Raw genomic sequence first — 19891 nt, forward strand, 5'->3', positions numbered from 1 at the left:
ATATTTCACTATTGCCTCATTGAAGTTTGCCATAGTAGCTACGAGGGGTGTACAAAGAAAACCGATAAATCGCACGAAACCGATAAATTGAGTCAAATCGGAAAAAAAAATCCGATGTGATTTGGTTTGATTTGGTTTGGTATTGGAAAATAAAACCTGACCATAATTAGTTTGGTTTGGTTTTAACTAAAAAAGTCAAACTGAAACCAAACCAACCCGATAGTACATTTATATAATTTTTAAAAATATTTTATACATATAAATATTTATTGTAATGTAATTTATAAATATTTCTTAAACTTTTTCACAGTTTTATCTTTTAACGTATTATTTCAAGTTTAGACTTAATATTCTTGAATGGTAAATAAATTTTAAAGCCCATAAATGTAGTAACTCAAACAAAGTTCAAATCAATAGTAATGCTAACAAAAGAAATTCAATTCAATACTAGGAATGGCGATAGTGTTGGATAATTATTTTAGTTTTACATTGGTTTATAATGAAAATGCATAACTTAATTTATCTTTTTCTTTTGTACTTATTATGTAATTAATATTAGTACTTATTAGCTATACTTATTTTAGCATGACCTATATAGTATTTTTAGATTATGTTAATTTTTATTATGGCTTATTAATTAGCAATATTTATTTTATGTAATTTTATTATTTTATCTTTGTTATTGAATATTTTAGTATAATGCTATGACTTAATTATCTCATATTATTGTGTTAGTTTCTTGGAAAATACATTATATAGTTGTATTTTACTAGGACTTAAGAAATATTTGGAGCACAAGTTACATATTTTATGCTATAAAGACTTTACAAAGAAAAAAAAAATCCAAAAAACCCGAGAAAAATCGAGATTGAAAAACTCGACTTTGTTGATTTAGTTTGGTTTATAAATTTAAAAGTTCGACACCATTGAATTTGATAATTGAAAAATCTGAACCAACCCGACCTATGTACACTCCTAATACCCACACATGATTATAACGCACAAGTTACATGTGCCTTTAGAAATATTGCTGCCATTAATATGTACAGTTTGTTTTGTTGTGTGGTCCTATACCAATGTTTTTATTTTTTTCCTAATTGAGGATAACATCCAACTGATTCAAGTTTCCCTTTTGAATACGTATCTATCGGAAAAATGATTGCTTCCAAAATTGCCTCTGGCCAATTTGATGCCAAATGTTTTTTAGCCATGGCCTACACCTATGATACATTGTGATGAAAATTACATTTAATTGATCTTAGTCTGTAACGAATTTGGACATTTCAATAAATTTGAAAGGTGGCTGAAACGTGTATCCAGAAAATACAAATAGTATATATGTATATATTTATTGTTTCGAACTGTATACATTTTGCTCTCGTCTGGTTGATTTGATATTTTAATAGCTCGGGTATAGTTGAATGTGATGTCCAGAAAATTATGCTTTCTTGTAACTCCTCAAGTGAAGATTGTAAGAGGCAATCCTAATATCGTTTCTTGTTAAGGAGAAATCTTAATATATCTCTTGTTTGGGTTAAGAGACAAGCAAATTCAATAAATAATTGACCCAAATAGCCGTCTACATACTCTCTTAAACTAAAAATAACCGTCGGATATATAATACATTTATAATTCATGTATAATATATGTATAATTATGTATAGTTAATATATAACCTATGTATACCGACTAGAAAAGGTAAACATTGAATTTGGCCGTTGCTTGGCAAGAGAGTTTAGAAATTATGCTAGTCCTTTTTATTGGGAGTATACTCCTAGTTTTATTGTAAACTTGTTAGTTGCTGATACAGCCTAATAAAAGGTTTTATTTGAGTTAAAAAAATAAAAAAATTATTGTAAAGTAATGCTCCTAGTTTCATTGACTTTGTAATTTGAGTTTGTCTTTGATCTACCATAGTAACATTTGGAGGAGGTAAAACAGAATTGTCAATTGTCAATCTTAATCCTAATCAGTAAAACACAGTACCAAAATTGGCATGAGTAAATATAAACTGTGGTTTGGAGGAAGGTTGAGAGAATAATTGGTCTTATTTGGTTTCAATAGTGTGAAAAATGCCAAGGTGTGACTTAATTAAATATGAATATAGGATAACTGAAAAGATTAATTTGAAATATACTTAAATTAGGCTACGTTGTCACTATATAGAATTTAAACTCATAAAGTCACTCCTATATGTAATGAATCTTCAACACAATTTCTAAGTGGGCCGGACCCTGGGCCCCATCGCATGGGCTGAAACTTGGTTTTTTCACAGGCCGAAAAAATAATAGGCCATGAAACTTGGGCCTTTAAATGGTTCCTGACTGATAGCCCAATTTACATAGAATACAACCCTTTAAAAACTTATTTATATTCCCAACAACTGCTTTTACAAAATTACTTTTATTATAATTTACTATAAAATCTTACCTTTTAAATTAAATTACGTACAACTTTTCATACCCTAAAATCTCACCCTTGAAATTTCATCTCACTTAAAAGATATCTTTTTCTGATTTTCTCTCACATAATGTATCTATCACTATCAATTCCCCTCCCCCCCAATTTCTCCACTGAAAGATATTCCAGTATATCACAAGCGTCTATCCCCCTTTTTTTCGTCCCATATATTTTGTGTAAGTCAAAATGCATAAAAATACATTGCTCAGAAAATCATGGACAGTGATGGTAGAGACAATATTCGGATTGAAGAAATTTCAGAATCATCTGTTGAAAGAACCAATTTTTTGTCAATATCCAGCAGTTCTGGTGCACCAACATCGCATGCCAGCCATCACCCTCATTCTAATTATTAACAAGTTGCATTTAGAGAAAAACACAGCGGAGATGAATCTGTAAAGAAAAATTGATCTTTTGTCTTTCACACCCATGGTGTTCTTTTTCTTCATCTTTTCCCCCTTTTGTTTTCTAGTAAATTCAATCAATTGTTAAATATAAAAGTTGACATTTTTTAATTTATGTTTCTGAGAAGTTACCGTGGTTCAACTTTTTTTATTTGAAAGTGATAATGTTGAATCATGTTGTAACAAGGATTAAAGGCAAAATACTAAAATATTTATTTACGAATTTGGTGTAATATATGTAGATATTTTTTATATGCTTACAGTATATCAAGAAAAATCAAATATTGGTGCAATATTTCTATACATTTAGTGTGTGTGTATATATATATATATATATATATATATATATATATATATATATATATATATATATATATATATATACATTTAATATATATACCTTATACAATATATTATAATATATCTATACCACTATGTAAATAATATACAATATACTATCAGTTACATGCAATAGTGCAAAAAGATATATTATTACTCGATGAACATAGATTACATATGGTGTAATTTCTCACCTATTTTTAATGAAAGACAAAGGACGTCTTTTAAGAGATGATTCATTGTATTTAAGTTGTAGTCAATTTGGTAAGGCTAAACTTTAGGATTTACAGATTTTTCTAAAGAAATAATTGGTTGCAGTCAATTCAGTTAGGCTTAAATTTAGAAAATTATGAGGATCTCATTAAATTTGCTAAAATTTTAGGATTCTTATTAAATAATTTTTGTAGAGAGAAGAGATTTTTTAAGCTGAATAATTATTAGTTGTATAAAATGTTGCACAAAACATAAATCAAATAATAGATGTAGATGATGTAATATACTCTAATAGAAGTTGTAGTTACGAAAATTTTCCTTTTTAGTATAACAAGTTAATAACTACAAAAATGGACTCATGACTTGTATAAGCAATGTACCTGTAGAAGTCACTCTAAAAGACTGCTATTTAGGAATTAGGTAATGTATCCTGAATTTTAATTTTCAATTTAATTTTTTCGGACACAAATGTCTTGAATTATCTTGATATTAAGATTTTTAGTTCAAAATTTCAGGATAAAATAAGTACTGACTAATCCTTAAATAACAACTCTAAAAATGGCTGTGTGTACTTCTCCCAGTGTACTTTGCTGAGTTATAGGATCACGAGTAGCCATTGCGGGCTAGCACACCCAACTAATTAAATAAATAAATAAAAAACAATCCAACTCATTGGTATAGTCTATGGATGAGAAAAATCTCTTTTCCACTTAGTAATTTCATTTTAAGAGATCAATTTTGAGATCTATTCCTCTGTTTTACACCCATGGCCATATATATAGTGTAGAAGATTCGATTTCAACCTCGTATGCACCATGAATTTGTATATCGTGTGTAAACTTTTGTAAATTAATTTAACAAAATTGGCAACTTTTTAGAAACATATTGCCTTGAAATTTTTCGGTATTTCTCATTGTTGGGTCTGACCTTTGACTTTGAACGCAAAATAGGGTGAAATTAAAAAATAGTCAGATTTATAAGTGTAATTGAAAAATAGCCACAGTTTCAAAAGTAATCGAAATTTAACTACTTTTCATGTAAAGATAAATCTGAACGAAAATACTGTTCAAAATCCGGAAAATATTTCAGCATAATATACTGAACTTCCAGCATAATATACTGGACTTCCAGCATAATATACTGGTTCAACATAATATGCTAAAAGTTCATACACAGGTGCTCCAATCTCCAGTATATTATGCTGGAACTTTCCGTGTGTTGGAGTTCCAGCATAATATGTTGGAAGTTCATACACAAGTGCACCAATCTCCAGTATATTATGGTGGAACTTTCTGTGTTGCAGCAAAATAGTGACTATTTTTCAATGACTTTGCAAACGCTGACTATTTTTTAATTATCAGTTCGAAAACTGGCTAACCCGTGCTATTTTCACCACAAAACATTAGAGGTATATTACATGGGCTCAATATGACATTTTGTCAAACTTCGACAGTTGGACAACCTAAATTTAGCCCAATCTGGCCCATCTTGATATAATTTGCCTAATATTGTTTAAGACTTCAATTCACATTTAGAATTTAAGAAAAAATTGAATCATCATATCGTTTATGTCATTTCCAAATAAAAGAGAACTTCTAACATATTATTTGATGCATTTCTGACTTGAGACCAAATTTTATTCACGTTGACTCTCAGAACTGATAATGAAGTTAGATAATTACAACAATAACACAAAACCAGAAGGAAAAGAAGTAAGCGTAAAAGAAACAAAGATTACAATGTCTGAAATTTTTTACAAGTCAAATGCTCAAGTAATAGGAACATAGTAAAAGCCAAAATCATGAGTTATTAGGACTGAGTACCAGAATTTTGTCCAGTTGACCTTTTATACACACAATCTGTCAAAAGAGGAGGGTCTCATATACAACAGTTACAATCAGTAAGGACAGTATAATCTTTTGGCCTGCCTTTCTGTGAAAGTATTATTACCATGTTTCAGTAACCAACTGCTACTTTTTGGGTAAGGACCACCTTTTTATTCCACCCGGTATTTATTTTAGGGGCCAACTAATTCAGATTTGTGTAGCAAAAGGTCCATCAAAAGAAAAAAAGCACTCTCGTCACTATTTTTTATTCACATGACTCAAACCCTTAAACTCTAGATCCTACCTATCACGATAAACCTTGATGGTAAGGACGACCTTTTCATCACGTCAACACAAGAAACAAAAGAATCTCTTTAGAAATATTACCGTTGCCCGACATCTTTACCATCATACGCGTGGTCTCACACGACACCAAGATCAGTGTGGGTTGGCCAAGAAGGACATAAAGTAGGCTTGAAAGGTCATGTACAGAAGTTGGACTACGAAGGGGTTCCTGCATTTTGCAAAACTTGTATTCTTTAGGGACATGACAGCTCCAAATACAAAGTGGAGACGCGAAAGAATACTAAAATAGCCGAGGAACTCAAGGATAAGCAACAAGATAACTCGGAAACACAAAGCAAAAGAGAGGAAGGAACAAAGAACTCCGATAACACAACTGAAACCTCAAAGGCCAGAGAAGTTGCAACACAAGTTACTGAGAAAAACAAGGAAGATGATGGCTTTACCCAAGTCACAAGGAAAAGTAACAAGAAGCCTGCAAACAAAAAAGAAAATGCCAATGCTTTCAATTTTAACAATAAAAAGGAGGAAGTAGTACAAACCAAGACCCTTGTTATTAATGAGCCTTAACTCCCTACCACAACTACCTTTATTAATGAGCCTCAAAATTTTACTAAAAGCACTTCACTTATTGAGACTCAACTACCAGTTGAGATATCGTTTAATGCAGAGCCACAACTAGAAGGATTCCAACAAAAGAAAAAGAGAAAAAACAGAAGCAAAAAGAGAGAGCAAAAGGGCATGGCCACCAATTATCTTAGAGTGACAAACATGGTGTGGGCCAAACAAAAACATAAGCAGATCATGGAAATCAAGATCAAAGACATCATTAACATTGAAGAGGAGACAAAAAATAAGGGGAAAATCTACTCACCTATCAGTCAAGAAAAGCATCAACAGGAAGATATGCAACACAGGGAAGTCCCTTTACTAGAAAAGGCTGATAATAATATAAGTCAAAGCACAGAAGGGAGCTCAAATAACTCCACTAAGCACCCTCTTACTGATGATACTGCATGTGTCCAAGCAAAGGGAGGCCAACTGGTGATTGACTTGGGATGTTTAGACTTTCTCCCACACGACCACCCTAAAAAACTTGGACCTGACTTAGACCAAAACTGAGGATGAATCAGGTGATAGATCCGAGGAGGAGTTTTTTGAAGATTTGGAGGAACACATTGAAGATGAAAACTCTATGGAAAAGGTAGAAGAAAGTTTAATACAATCTAGCGAAGATGAAGGGGAACAGGTAGCTGATAGCTTATATGAACCACCATCACCTCTTCCAGAGGATCCTATGGATCCAGTCACCAAAGAAACAGAAGAAGTCATTAACAAACAGGGCTTACCCCCAAGGTGTCTAATGCTCAAAACAAAAAAGAAAGAAAAGAAGAATGGCCTACAAGGATCTCAAAAACCTATCAACAAAGGAAAGCATGTCACTTCCTCCTCAAATATTTCCCATGATTAAGCTCATCTCATGGAATATTAGAGGAATGAAATCAAAAAAATTCTTCGCAAGACTCAAATATCTGGTTAAGATAAACCATGTTAATTTCATTACTCTACAAGAACATTTCTTACCATCTCCTCACATTGACATATATAGAAGAGGGTTGAGCTATGATCATGTCATGTCTAATTCCAATAGCAAAGTTTAATTTTTCTGGAATGATGATTTCGACTGCAATATTTTTTCCAGAAGCAACCAATAAATCACCCTTCAAATTAAGCCAAAGGGTACGACCATATTCACTGGATCACAGTGGTCTATGCCAAGTCCACAAGTGCTAAAAGAAGAAAATTATGGAGGAAGCTCAGAAATATCCACTCATAGGTCGATGGTCCTTGGACAGTTCTAGGGGATTTCAAATCCATCTTATCTGTTGAAGAGAAACTTGGAGGGGTCCCCTACTTGCTAGCAAAAGTTTGGACTTTATTAACTGTATGGAAGATTGTGAACTCTCTGACAATGGCTTGACATGACATCCTTACACATGGTGCAATGGTAGAAGAAGAGGGAACATGATTAGCAAAAGGCTAGATAGGGTGATGGATAATGAAGCTTGGTATAATTCTTTCGAAGTTACTAGGGTTGATTATTTTCCAAAGACAGGTTCTGACCACAACCTCCTTCTCATGAGCTGTTATAATCAGAATGATGATACTATCAAGTATTTCAGGTTCCTTAACTTCTGGTCTTCTGAACCTGACTACTTAACAATTGTGAAAAATGCTTGGGCAGAAGATTTTAGGATAATGCAACTTGGATCCTTCAATACAAATTGAAAAAGTTATCCAAAGTGCTTAGCAAGTGGTCTAAAGATAGTATTGGAGATGTCTTCAAAATCACTAAGGAAATGGAGGCGAAAATTGCTATATGCGAAGAGAATTATGATGCTGATGACTCTGACTCGAATAGAATTCTCATTCACAAATCAAATGCTGAGTACATTAGGTGGCTCCACAAACATGACTATATTCTTAAACAGAAAGCTAGGGTCAAATGGGCAGAAGATGGAGAATCCAATTCCAACTTCTTTCATAGCACTATTAAGGAAAGAAGAAGGAGATCCAGAATTGTCAAGATCAAAGGCTCTAATGATAACTGGGTGAAAGGAAATCATGCAATATCTGAAGTTGCAGTGCAATATTTTTCTACTCTATTCACCCAACCTCAAGAGCCTAACAGATTTGACATCTTTAGATGGGTGGATAGTGTGGTTATTGAAGAAGACAATCTGAACCTTCATCAAATTCCCTCTGAATCCGAAATTAAAGATGTTATTTTCTCACTGGACCCCAATAGCGTGGCTGGTCCAGATGGTTATAATGGGCACTTTTTTCAGAGTGCTTGGAGGATTATCAAACATGATGTATGCCGATTTGTTTCCTCTTTCTTTGAAGGAGCTGCTTTGACCAAGTTTGCCACTCACACATATCTTGTCTTAATCCCAAAAGTCAAAAATCCCACTAGTCTCTCTCAGCTAAGACCCATTAGCCTCTGCAACTTCTCAAACAAGATCCTTTCTATGATTGTTGCAGTGAGGATTGCAACTATTCTTCCTAAAATGATATCTGAAAACCAATTTGGATTTGTTCAAGGAAGAATCATCACAGAAAATAACCTCCTAACTCAAGAAATTATCCATAATATCAAGGATAATAACAATGGAGGCAATGTAGTCATTAAGCTTGACATGTCTATGATAAAATGTCATGGGCTTTCATAAATGTTGTTTTAAGGAAGATGGGCATATTTAAGATTTTTATCGATTGAGTCTTCAGATTAATTTCGAACAATTGATACTCCATTATCATAAATGGCTCAAGATATGGACTTTTAAGTCTTCCAGGGGCCTTAAACAAGGGGATCTTCTATCTTCCCCCTCCCCCTTCCCCCCCCCCCTCCCCCCTCTTTATTATTGTTGATGGGAACTCAATTAACTTCATACGAACCAGAACTTCATTGGTTTCACTATGCACAAAAGAGGTACACAGATCAATCACCTCAGTTATGTGATGGTAGGCTATAATTTTATGTTTTAGTCGCTTATCATACTCTAATTTACTACACTTTAATTGAGTTGAAGCTTTAATCGCTAGTGTTTTGCACTAATTGTGTGTTTTATGCCTTGTAGGAGTGATTCCGATCTATGTAGATATTATGGAATGAATTCAAGCTATTCTGGAGCTTTGAAGTCTGAGTAAAAGCCCAAGTATTAAGTCGGGATCGAGTTCGGGGATCAACGGATGATAGCGGAACTAAACGAAGAATCGAGCAGGCATATTGCGCAGTGTCCAGTAAAATACATATAAAGTTTTTTTCAGAACTCTGTTTGGGCTCCACAATATATAGTTGGAAAGCTATTTAAAAGGGATACAACTTTCATGTTTTACGTTTTTCCAAAATCATAACTTACCACCCAAGTGAGTGACCAAGTACGCGATCGCGCACCTGGGCATGCACTTAGGGTAGAACAATGTACAAAATGCGCGACCAAGTGCGCGAGCAGGTGCAAGATTGTGCATATCCTGTCCGGGAAAAGTTCTATTTTGCTAAGAAAGGGTAGTTTTGTCTGGGATTTATTTTGGGGGCGGATTAAATGCCCCAAAATACCATTTTTGACACACTTTTGACATACCAAAACCTAAGAAAGCTAAGGAGAAGAGGGAGAAGCTAGAGCACAAGGTTTTTATCCTTCCTTCCTCACTCAAGATCCGGGTTTGGATTGTATTTATATTTTTCTATACTTTTATTTTATTTGTGAAGAACTTCTCCATGTCTATGGAGTAGAACCTTTTGGGTTTTGATGGATTTTGTGTATTGATGGTTGTTTGTGGATTATAACTCTAGTTTTATGTATTTGAATCATTTTTGGAAGATTTAATTGTACATCTATGTTCACTTGTTCTTGTAATCGAGAGAGGTATAACTTGTGATGTATTTGCATTATATTGTTGGTTGAGTTCATAGATTCTTCTAAGTATCGAAAGAGGCTAGTTTAATTCTTGATTAAACCTAGTTAGGAAGATAATCGAAAGAGGTTCTCCTAAAGACCAATCCATTACGAATTCTTGTATATCTTCACCGAACTTAAATTGGTTCATATTGTGAGGTTGAGACTTAATCGAGAGAGGAGTTTCTACTAAATATTTGTGCTGATAATTAAGTAAATTCGAAAGACTCACTTGAACATTAGAAGTGAATTATCTAGAGTTAGATCCCGAACAATTATCTTGCACCTATCCTATCAACCCATATTTTCTCCCATTGATAACTTCTTTGCTTACCTTTGTTGCGATTGTCATTAGTCAATAGCTTTAGATTCTTAGTTGTTTGTAGTTAGAATTCATATATATCTCAACTGTTGATCCTCCTGGATAACAATCTAGCTACAAACTACAATAATACTTTTTAAATCCAATCCCTGTAGACACGATAATTATATTATACTATCTTTGACTAGCGAGTATAATTTATGTGTGTGTTTGCGCTCGTCAAATTTTGACGCCGTTGCCGGGGATTGGCAATTAATAGTGTTGGAAATAGTTTTCAGTGCTAATTTAGGAATTTATTTTTATTTTTACTTTTATTTTTGTTCTTCACGGGTTTCTCCTCCGTGTGCAGGCAACATGTAAAATCCGTGGTGTATGACACGATCTTCTTGTAGAGAAGTAATACCCTGCAAACCGGAATTGAAAAAACACCTACGGCAACTGAGGAAGGAGAAAGAGTTTACCATATGGTTCTTGGGGCAACCTTCAACCAAAGAACACATGGCTAATAACGATGACAATAAGGTAGAGGCAGCTGCAATGATAGCTGTTGAGGCAGCCCATAGAGCTGCTGAGGAAACTGTCGAAGATAATAGGGGTCAAAGATTCAATCTAAATCGGCCCTTGATTGAAGACCAGTTCGAGAATGCGCTACCAAGGCCTGGTAGAGCATTGGGTGACTATGTTAGACCAGTCTACAATCAAGGATTGTCAAGTGTTAGACCACCTCCAATTGCAGCCAATAATTTCGAGTTGAAGCAAGGTTTGCTTCAAACCATTCAAAGCAGTTGCATTTTCAGAGGGAAGATGAACGAAGATCCAAACATGCATCTGATGGACTTCGAGGAGATTATGAACAGTTTTTAATATAATGGGGTGTCACAAGATGCAGTGTATTTAAAGGCATTCCCCTTTTCACTTAAAGATGATACGAAGCAGTAGTTTCGAAGCTTGCCAAATAGATCAATTAGAACATGGGAGGAAATGACCAGAAAATTTCTTGATAAATATTTCTCCTCAGCCAAGACGGGAAAGTTTAGAAGAGAAATTCATAACTTCTGCCAGAAAGAGAATGAAACTTTTTTTGAAGCATGGGAGAGGTTTAAGGAGATAGTTAGAAGGTGTCAACATAGCGGAATTGAACTTTGGATGCAACTCCAGGATTTTTGGGATGGATTGACATCGGCCTCGCGTAGAACTTTGAGCAATGCAGTTGGAAGCCCTTTTATGAAAAAGACTCTAGAGGATATAGTTATAATTCTTGATGAATTATCCGAAGATGCTAATCAGTAGCCCTCTGAGAGTATGGAAAGAAGAAAATCAACTGGTGTTCAGCAAGTTGATGCTACTACATCTGCGCAAGTACAACTTGATTCTATGGCTAAAGAAATACGGAAGCTAACTGTAGCTTCGATGCAAAATGTACACCATGCAGCTTGTGATATATGTGGAAGAGGACACCCTACCCATGAGTGTCAAGCCTCAACTGAGGAAGTGAATGTTGTAGAAAACTATAATGCAATGGGTCAGAGGCACCCCGACTTTTCATGGAGTTCACCTGGGGGTACTGCAATGGGTATAAGCAACCGTCTCTATGAGACGAACATGTTTCGTTATTGTCTTTTTTGTCCTGTTGGTTGCTATTGATTCAAGTTGTTGTCGAGGTTCCTGAGTTAGAATCTCCCTCTCTACTGGCTCTTCTTCCAGAGGGTAATCTTCATTTGTTTCCTCCTATGCTTCTTGCGTAGGAAAAATAAATTTTTCCTCAAACTCCACCTGCTTTGATGCACCACCAGTTTGTTTGATATCTTCAACTGTCACCTTATCTGTTATGGCAGATTCATCAAAGGTAACATCCCTGCTGAAGCATAATATTCCTTGTCTCTGGACACCATAAGCGGTATCCTTTGACTCCAGAAGTAATCCCCATAAATATAGCCTTCTTTGCTCTCGGATCCAATTTTGATTCTTTCACATGATAGTATGCAATTGAGCCAAACACATGCAAAGAGTCATAATCTACAGCAGGTTTTCCATACCATTTTTCAAATGGTGTCTTGCCATCAATAGCAGCAGATGGTAGACGATTAATGAGGTGGCATGCATATGTAATTGCCTCAGCCTAAAATTCTTTGCCCAAGCCAGCATTGGACAACATACACCGTACCTTCTCCAGTAAAGTCCGGTTCATACATTCTGCCACTCCATTCTGTTGTGGTGTATGTCTGACAGTGAAGTGTCGGACAATACCATCATTTTCACAGACATTACTGAAATGATCATTTTTGTATTCACCTCCATTGTCTGTGTGAATACACTTGATCCTCCTGCCTGTTTGATTCTTCACCATCATCTTCCATTTGAGAAAAATTTCCAACACTTTATCTTTCCTCTTCATTGTATACACCCACACTCTTCGGGAAAAATCATCAACAAAGATTACAAAATAGTGCTTCCCACCCAATGAAGGTGTTTTGGAAGAACCCCAAACATCAGAGTGTACATAATCCAAAATGCCTTTAGTATTATGGAACGTTGTACCAAATTTAGCCCTTGTCTGTTTCCCTTTGACACAATGCCCGCAAAATTCTATGTTGCAAGTCTTTACGCCTTTTAACAATCCTTGATCAGATAGAGCTTTCAAAGATTTCCCTCTAGCATGTCCCAAGCACATGTGCCATAGCCTGGTTGCTTCTGCCTCTTTGTCATCACTAGATGTCACTGTCGCTGTCCCAATAACTGTACTACCACGATAGCGGTACATGTTATTGTTCTTTCGATTGGCCTTCATTACCACTAGTGCACCGGAGCATATTCTCATCACTCCATTTTCTGCAATGATTTTGAACCCTTTTGATTCTAGGGCTCCCACAGAGATGAGATTCTTCTTCAAACCCGGTACATATCGAACATCTGTTAATATTCTGATCATTCCATCATGGCTCCTTAATCTTATTGAACCAATGCCATATGAGGTAAGAGGGCTGTTATCCGCTGTGTAGATGACTCCATATTCTCCTTCTTGAAAATTCACGAACTAGTCCTTGTTGGGACACATATGATAGCTACAAGCCGAGTCTATCAACCATATGTCTGATGATGTTGATAACTCTGTTGTAACTAATGAGAAGTCTGAATCATCACAATCAGCTACATTTGAATCCATAATGGCCTTTCCATTGTTATGTCTGGCCTTATTCTTCAACTTCGGACAGTCTTTCTTCCAGTGCCCCTTTTCTCGACAAAAGGCACATTCATCTTTGCTGGGTCTAGATCTCGACTTGGATCTTCCCTTCTTAGTCCTCGTTTGATTTTGAGGACAACCCCTCACAATTAGTGCTTCTCCTTCTCCGCCCTTCTGTTTTTCTCCCTTTCTTTGTTCATAGTTGTACAAAGCCGAACAAACTTCTCTGAGAGAAATTTCGTCATTTCTATGGAGTAGAGTAGTTTCAAGGTGCTCGTACTCATCAGGAAGTGACCCCAACAACATCAAGGCCAAGTTATCATCATCAAAAGTTGCATCCATATTTTGCAAATCTGTAACCAACTTATTGAAACTGATAATATGTTCATTCATTGTGGTACCAGGAACATAGGTGAAGCGAAACAGTCTCTTCTTCATGTACAATTTATTTTGACTGTTTTTCTTCAAAAATTTATCCTCCAGTGCTTTCCATAATTTACTTGCAGAAGTTTTCTTTGTGTATGGATATTTCTGCTCTCTAGCAAGGTAGGATCGAATGGTCCCGCAAGCAACATGATTGATAATTTTTTAATCTTCTTCTCCAATAATATCTGGCTTCTTTTCTTCAATGGCAAGATCTAGCCCTTGTTGAAAAAGAACATCTAGAACCTCGCCTTGCCACATCCCAAAATGTCCTGACCCGTCAAAAATTTCTACCGCAAATTTCGCATTTGACACAATTCTTATCATAAGCGAAGATGCCAACGATGACGTATTATTGACACTTGATGTAGATTCTTCTTGTTTACTGTCTCCCATTTTGACATAAATATTATTTAGTAGCTGACGACACAAATCAAGATTATTTCCTTTCTGGTGTGGAAGATCAGACTAAGCTGCAATCACAGAGCATACTCAGACAGAACCTTGACTCAGTTACCAAGATAGATCTTTTCTGATGTGGAAGATTAGACTATGCTGCAACCACAGAGCATACTTAGACAGTACCTTGGCTCTGATACCAATTGTTGCGGAAGCCAAATGTATATAGTGTGAATGAGTCACAACTACTATACCAAAAATTATGACAACCATTAAATAATAAACAAGACAATAAGACAACAATAAAAGAACACAAGAATTTATGAGGTTCGGCCAATTTTGCCTACTTCCTCGGACACAATCAATATTTTATTCCACTCCAAAATTACAAGTGAAATAATACTAAAGAGAGAAGATACAAATACCTTAAGAAGATAAAAAGGTAAATGAGAGGTGTGTTTAAATCCTAAACATTAGGCCTCCTTTTATAGGGTGAAATTCCCATTCAAAATTATCATCCACCGATGTGGGACTTTTGACAATTTCAACAGAAAGAACCTCCTATCATATCCTTCCAAGATATCAAAATTGCATCATAGCAGCAAAATTTACTAGTTATTCGGCTGGGATCTATATAGTTCTTTGTGGGAACTCTATTGCTTTAAGTAGTGCTCAATCAAGGTCTTCTGTAAATTAATTTTTGTTATCTAGATCCTTTGTCCGAAGAGGTTTTGGTACATGTCCCCCTCCTTTTTGTACAATGGTTATTCAATAAGGTAGGGGTTCATTGCCCCCTCCCCCCCTCCCACTTCAAGGCGGAGTTAAATTAAAAATAAAAAATAAAGAACGACCTTTTCATATCTTTTGTATTTTTCTAATTAACTAACAATTTTTCTCATTTTTTTTTGGGGGGGGGGGGGTGTAGGGAGAAAGGGAAGGGGTTGGTGGCTCTAATTTATTTTACAGTAGAATGGAACAGATATAAATTTCATCCGTCTTGATTTATTTGATAGAATGATAGCCTATACAATATTTACATAATTAGTATGTTCAAGCTTTAGTCTAATTTTGACTAACTATGTTGGTTTCTTATATACATGAAGTTAAAATCAAAATCCGGATACACAGTTTATTGATGTGAATTAATCAATTATCGAATTTAAATTAGACTAGATCAATTCAAATTTTAAAATTAAAGATCATTTATTAAAAACTACGCAAAAGTACTCTAAGTTGCAGTAAATTTGGTAAATATATGCTATTCAAAATTATTATAATTTATAAATCTTTTTCTATTTCTAACCAATAAAAATTACATTTACTTTGGCATTTTAAAAGCAAATGATTGGACAGTTCTGGATCTTTTTGATGCATTTATAGACAACAATACGAGTCAAAATCCAAACCCCACATGCCATTCTTTAGCATGCGCGCATGAATCAAAACTGCAAACATGACTAAATTAGATAAATGACTGAAAACCCTAAAAGAAACAAAAATAAATAAATAAATAAATAAATGGTGCATAATAAAAGACCATATTTATCCCAAACTCTTAGGACAAGTGACCCTACTAAAATTAAAGAGAATTTGCTAGCATCCAATGACAGCCTAATACTTCCAAGATTTAGACCTGACAAAGTCAATCCCATCTGAAAACAAAGGTACAATTTGGCAGTGCATGCACGTTGACTTTCCCTAAGTCACATAATTGCACTCGGCTAAGATCGAATTGAACTGTCTTTGGTTAAGCGATTCCTTTTGATTTTGATTTTCGTCCCCCGGAAAAAGAAAAAAAAACTTACAATTTCAATCCATTTGTCTAATAAACACCACAACTAGGTAGGTATTGTCACCTTAACCACTTTTTTATATTTCATCCGTTTTAATTTATGTTACGTAGTTTGATTCGATATGAAGTTTAAGAAAAAAAATGAAGACTTTTAAAACTTGTGATTTTAACCATATCATAGTATTTGTATAGCTATAAGATATTTGAAATTTGTAGTCTAAAATATTTTATAATATTTGTGTGACTATAAAATCTTCTCGTGGGAAAGAACCTTTGCTTTTCTAGTCTTTTAGTATATCACACTTGCCACTGTATATTAACACACAAAAGGGCATTTTGGTGCACTAAGCTCACACCATAGGCGCAAGATTTGAGGAAGAATTGATCCCTTGAGACAATTGTGCACAATCTTCCCTTATATTTCTACAAGAGATTCGTTTTCCCGACTTACTTGTGACCTCTTAATTACACGACAGAAACACCTAGTGCCGTGCCATGGCTCCCCTTAGTATGTCAGCATTTTGTGTCTAAATAATACACTAAGGACTCATTTGGTATGAGGGACAGTGGCGGAGTCGGGATTTTCATTAAGAGGAGTCAAAACATAAAGAAATAAACTCTTCAAGAAGTAAAGGGGTGTCATTATATAGTAGATATACATATTTTAAAAAAATTACCTAGCTATACAGTGTAATTTTCCGGCGAAGGGGTGTTGGTTGACATCTCTTTAGTGTATGTGGCTCCGCCACTGATGACGGATAAGGGATAATTAATCCCGGAATTAAATTTGAGATGAGTTTATCCCATGTTTAGTTGGATAAAATCGTGGTATAACTAATTCCGGGATTAGTTATCTCGGAATTGTAGTATTTTTTAATCCTATGGGAGGATGGGATAACTAATTCCGGAATAATTAATCATGAGATAACTTGTTATCCAAACAAACAACTCGCCTGATTAAAATGTTCAAATGGAACAAACTTAAGACAGAGTGTCACAACTTTAACAGGTTTTCGATGTATTCTGCCTTTTTTGTATCTTACGCTATAATGAATGGTCGTTAGACGCAACAGAGAGCATGTATGATAGAGAAACAAAGAACACATGGTGACAATTGCAGTCAAATCGTTTCCCATTAGTTACTAAAGACAGTATTTGACAAAGAAAACAATTATGAGCTCATAAAGATAAAAAAAAATCAGTAAATATATAGTTTATCGCAAATTAAATACACATGAATTTATGCTGATTTTTTATTTGAATGATCAAGAATATGTATGAAGTCACTAATTAACAGCTCACATCCAAGATTAAACTAGAATTGCTATGATACAAGAGTACAGGGTAAATTAGGGTATATTTCATATGGCATTGTTTGCATGAATAAAACTGAATATTTGCTGGACCAAATTTGCTATACCATCAGCTGTAAACTTTGATTCACCAGCAATCTGCACAAACAAAAATCAGAACAATATCAGGAAATATAATATAGTGACATTCTATAAAATTTTATACTATCACTATTATTATTAATTTAATCGACTACAATAGGTTATTGTTTTATTTTTAAGATTACCATATCAAGCTTGCAATTAAGAGTTACCTATTATATATGGTATAGTGTCATTTTGTCTATATACCGTTAGTTCACAAAACTTAATTACTTTTAAGTAAATAAAATGTGTGCCCTCTTTAACCGTTCAAACTTTTAGATGAGGTGGTCATATAGTTCTATGTAACTACGTACCTTAACATTGAAAGAATATAGAACAGTTTGTTCAATGGTGGTAATATTTGTATGAATAATATTAAGCTGCAAATCTTCTAAAGCAGAAATGGTGGTAATGAGTTGGCCTGGCCTTCTTTTTGACAATATCTTGATCATTGCATTAAAACCTAGAAGCTTCACTTCAACATCAGCCAAACATGATTTGCTCTCTGCTATTTCTTCTTGAATTCCACCTTCATATAATTCATTTGCAAGTGGCAAAGGATCAAAGAATGGTGGCTGTGAAGGATTTTGAATTTCCATTAATAATGAATCATCTCCATATAGTTTCCTTCTCTTTTGTGATTCAAGGCATTGTAAAAGTTGCTCCAATTCTCTCACAAATTCTATTGCTCCACCAATAATTGAAGCTTGATCTCCCTAGAAAATTTCCACAAAAAAGAAAATATCAACATTTCCATCTTTCTTCTCATATCTACATGATATAGTTGTGTTTGCACTGTGCACGGAATTTAAGAAAAATACTAATTTTTGAAACATCAAAAATACCCTTAAAATTGTGGTCTCTTTGTCTAAAGTAATGCGTTGAGAAATGGCAGATGTATAGAACCTTTCAACGAGATAGTGCTTTTTTAATTAAACATGCATGTTTATATGGCTATAATTACATGTCATTAAGAGTAAACGAAAAGTTTAACGTGAAATTAAAAAAATCTAATATAGAAAGGTATCATTCATTTTTGGACAGACGGTATCATAAAAAATGAAACAGACAGAGTTTTAATACCCTTTGTACATAGGAACTTGGCATGAGAGACCTCAAGACAAGAAGATGCTCATTCATTTGCTTCCTTCTATTCCTCTCCACTTCAATATGTGTCATTCTTTGATTCTCAACTTCCTCACTACTCTTGATTCTTGTTCTTTTCCTCTTCTTCTTGCTTTCATTTGCTTGGCTATTTTCAAGATTTTCACCAATAAGAAACTTAAGTTGTGTAGCATTCTCTACTTTATCACTAAACTCTATAAACTTCTCTTCAATTTGTGACACCATCATAGCTTCTTCATTAACCATCTCTGGATTTTGATGGTTAAGACTTGGGGAAATTGTAGGCAAATAAGGCTGCAGAAATATTTCATGTTCAAAGTGAAACAACATGGTGAGTTAAAGTGTATTGATATGTCAAAGGAAGAGACACAAGTTATGAAAAATGTTGACATTGAAAAAGTACCAAAATATATAGATGTGTGTGGACATACCTGGTTGTTTTCTTTTTCCTCCATTGTATTTTAGAAAGAAAGAAAAAGAGACTCGAAAACTCTAATAGTACATAAATTCATGCAAAATCAATCCATTGGTGAATTATCAATCCTTGGGTCCACCTCCAGAAACCTGACAAAATTCAGCAACAAACTATCTTGATAATTGGAAATTTTTAAAAAAAAAATAAGATGATGAATTTACTTGTGGATAAGAAGATGGGAATTTGCGGAGTTACTATTGGAGAAGAGGATATAACACAAGTGTGTGTATATATATATATATAAGTAATAGCACTTAATTATTCATAATAAGTGGAATTAATAATCTAAAAAATAAAACAAATATTCTTTTTTATAATATGTTAAATTACACTAATAAATGTAAATATTTTAGTACATTATATATCTGCCATATTCATGAGAGAGGGAGAGGGGGTTTGGAGAAGAGAAGAGCCTGTGGATTAATTTTCCACCTCACGAATTTACTCACTTTCACTTCCCTTTTCTTTCACCTCCCACCTATTAATTGATGTGAATCACAAGCAGAACTAACTTTACCACCTCCTTTTTGCACGAGGCTTTAATAAATACTTAACTTTGTTATATGATTTTATGAATTAAATTGAGTGAAAATTTTCAAGTTTGAACCTTTCTATGGATTGAATGAATGAGATTGGTTTTGATCATATATCATACACGCAAGCGCCTTTGCAGCCTAGACACCTTTATTTAACTAAAAATTTCTTTACATGTGATACCGTTCCATTTTAACTT

General features: G+C 34.3%; 1 protein-coding gene, 2 long non-coding RNA genes and 1 other non-coding gene across 7 annotated transcripts; 1 reads left to right on the plus strand and 3 right to left on the minus strand.

The window, feature by feature from the left end:
- Positions 1-5078: 5078 nt before the first annotated feature.
- LOC138899538 (uncharacterized) lies at positions 5079-7753 on the minus strand. The gene is made up of 2 exons (XR_011411222.1): positions 7130-7753; positions 5079-6020 (listed from the first exon to the last, which is right to left on the minus strand). It is a non-coding gene; the product is annotated as an uncharacterized lncRNA (long non-coding RNA).
- A 1219-nt stretch (positions 7754-8972) lies between these two features.
- Positions 8973-9929, plus strand: LOC138899547 (uncharacterized). Its single transcript, XR_011411245.1, has 2 exons — positions 8973-9070; positions 9187-9929. It is a non-coding gene; the product is annotated as an uncharacterized lncRNA (long non-coding RNA).
- A 1427-nt stretch (positions 9930-11356) lies between these two features.
- On the minus strand, positions 11357-11463 carry LOC117274494 (small nucleolar RNA R71). Its single transcript, XR_004504601.1, has one exon. It is a non-coding gene; the product is annotated as a small nucleolar RNA R71 (small nucleolar RNA).
- Positions 11464-17351: 5888 nt separating this feature from the next.
- On the minus strand, positions 17352-19601 carry LOC104118860 (transcription factor FAMA-like). 4 transcript variants are annotated; one of them, XM_009630236.4, is made up of 5 exons: positions 19515-19601; positions 19115-19247; positions 18642-18977; positions 17873-18274; positions 17352-17573 (listed from the first exon to the last, which is right to left on the minus strand). In XM_009630236.4, exons 2-5 carry the CDS (start codon positions 19136-19138, stop codon positions 17484-17486), a joined length of 852 nt encoding a protein of 283 aa, XP_009628531.1. In that variant the 5' UTR covers positions 19139-19247; positions 19515-19601; the 3' UTR covers positions 17352-17483. The 4 variants fall into 4 exon arrangements, with proteins under 4 accessions (XP_009628531.1, XP_009628533.1, XP_009628530.1 ...); XM_009630238.4 differs by lacking the exon at positions 19515-19601 and adding an exon at positions 19320-19474; XM_009630235.4 differs by lacking the exon at positions 19515-19601 and having other exon boundaries at positions 19115-19467.
- Between the last annotated feature and the right edge of the window lie 290 nt (positions 19602-19891).

Source organism: Nicotiana tomentosiformis, chromosome 9 (assembly GCF_000390325.3).
Source record: "Nicotiana tomentosiformis chromosome 9, ASM39032v3, whole genome shotgun sequence".
NCBI classification, from domain to species: domain Eukaryota; kingdom Viridiplantae; phylum Streptophyta; class Magnoliopsida; order Solanales; family Solanaceae; genus Nicotiana; species Nicotiana tomentosiformis.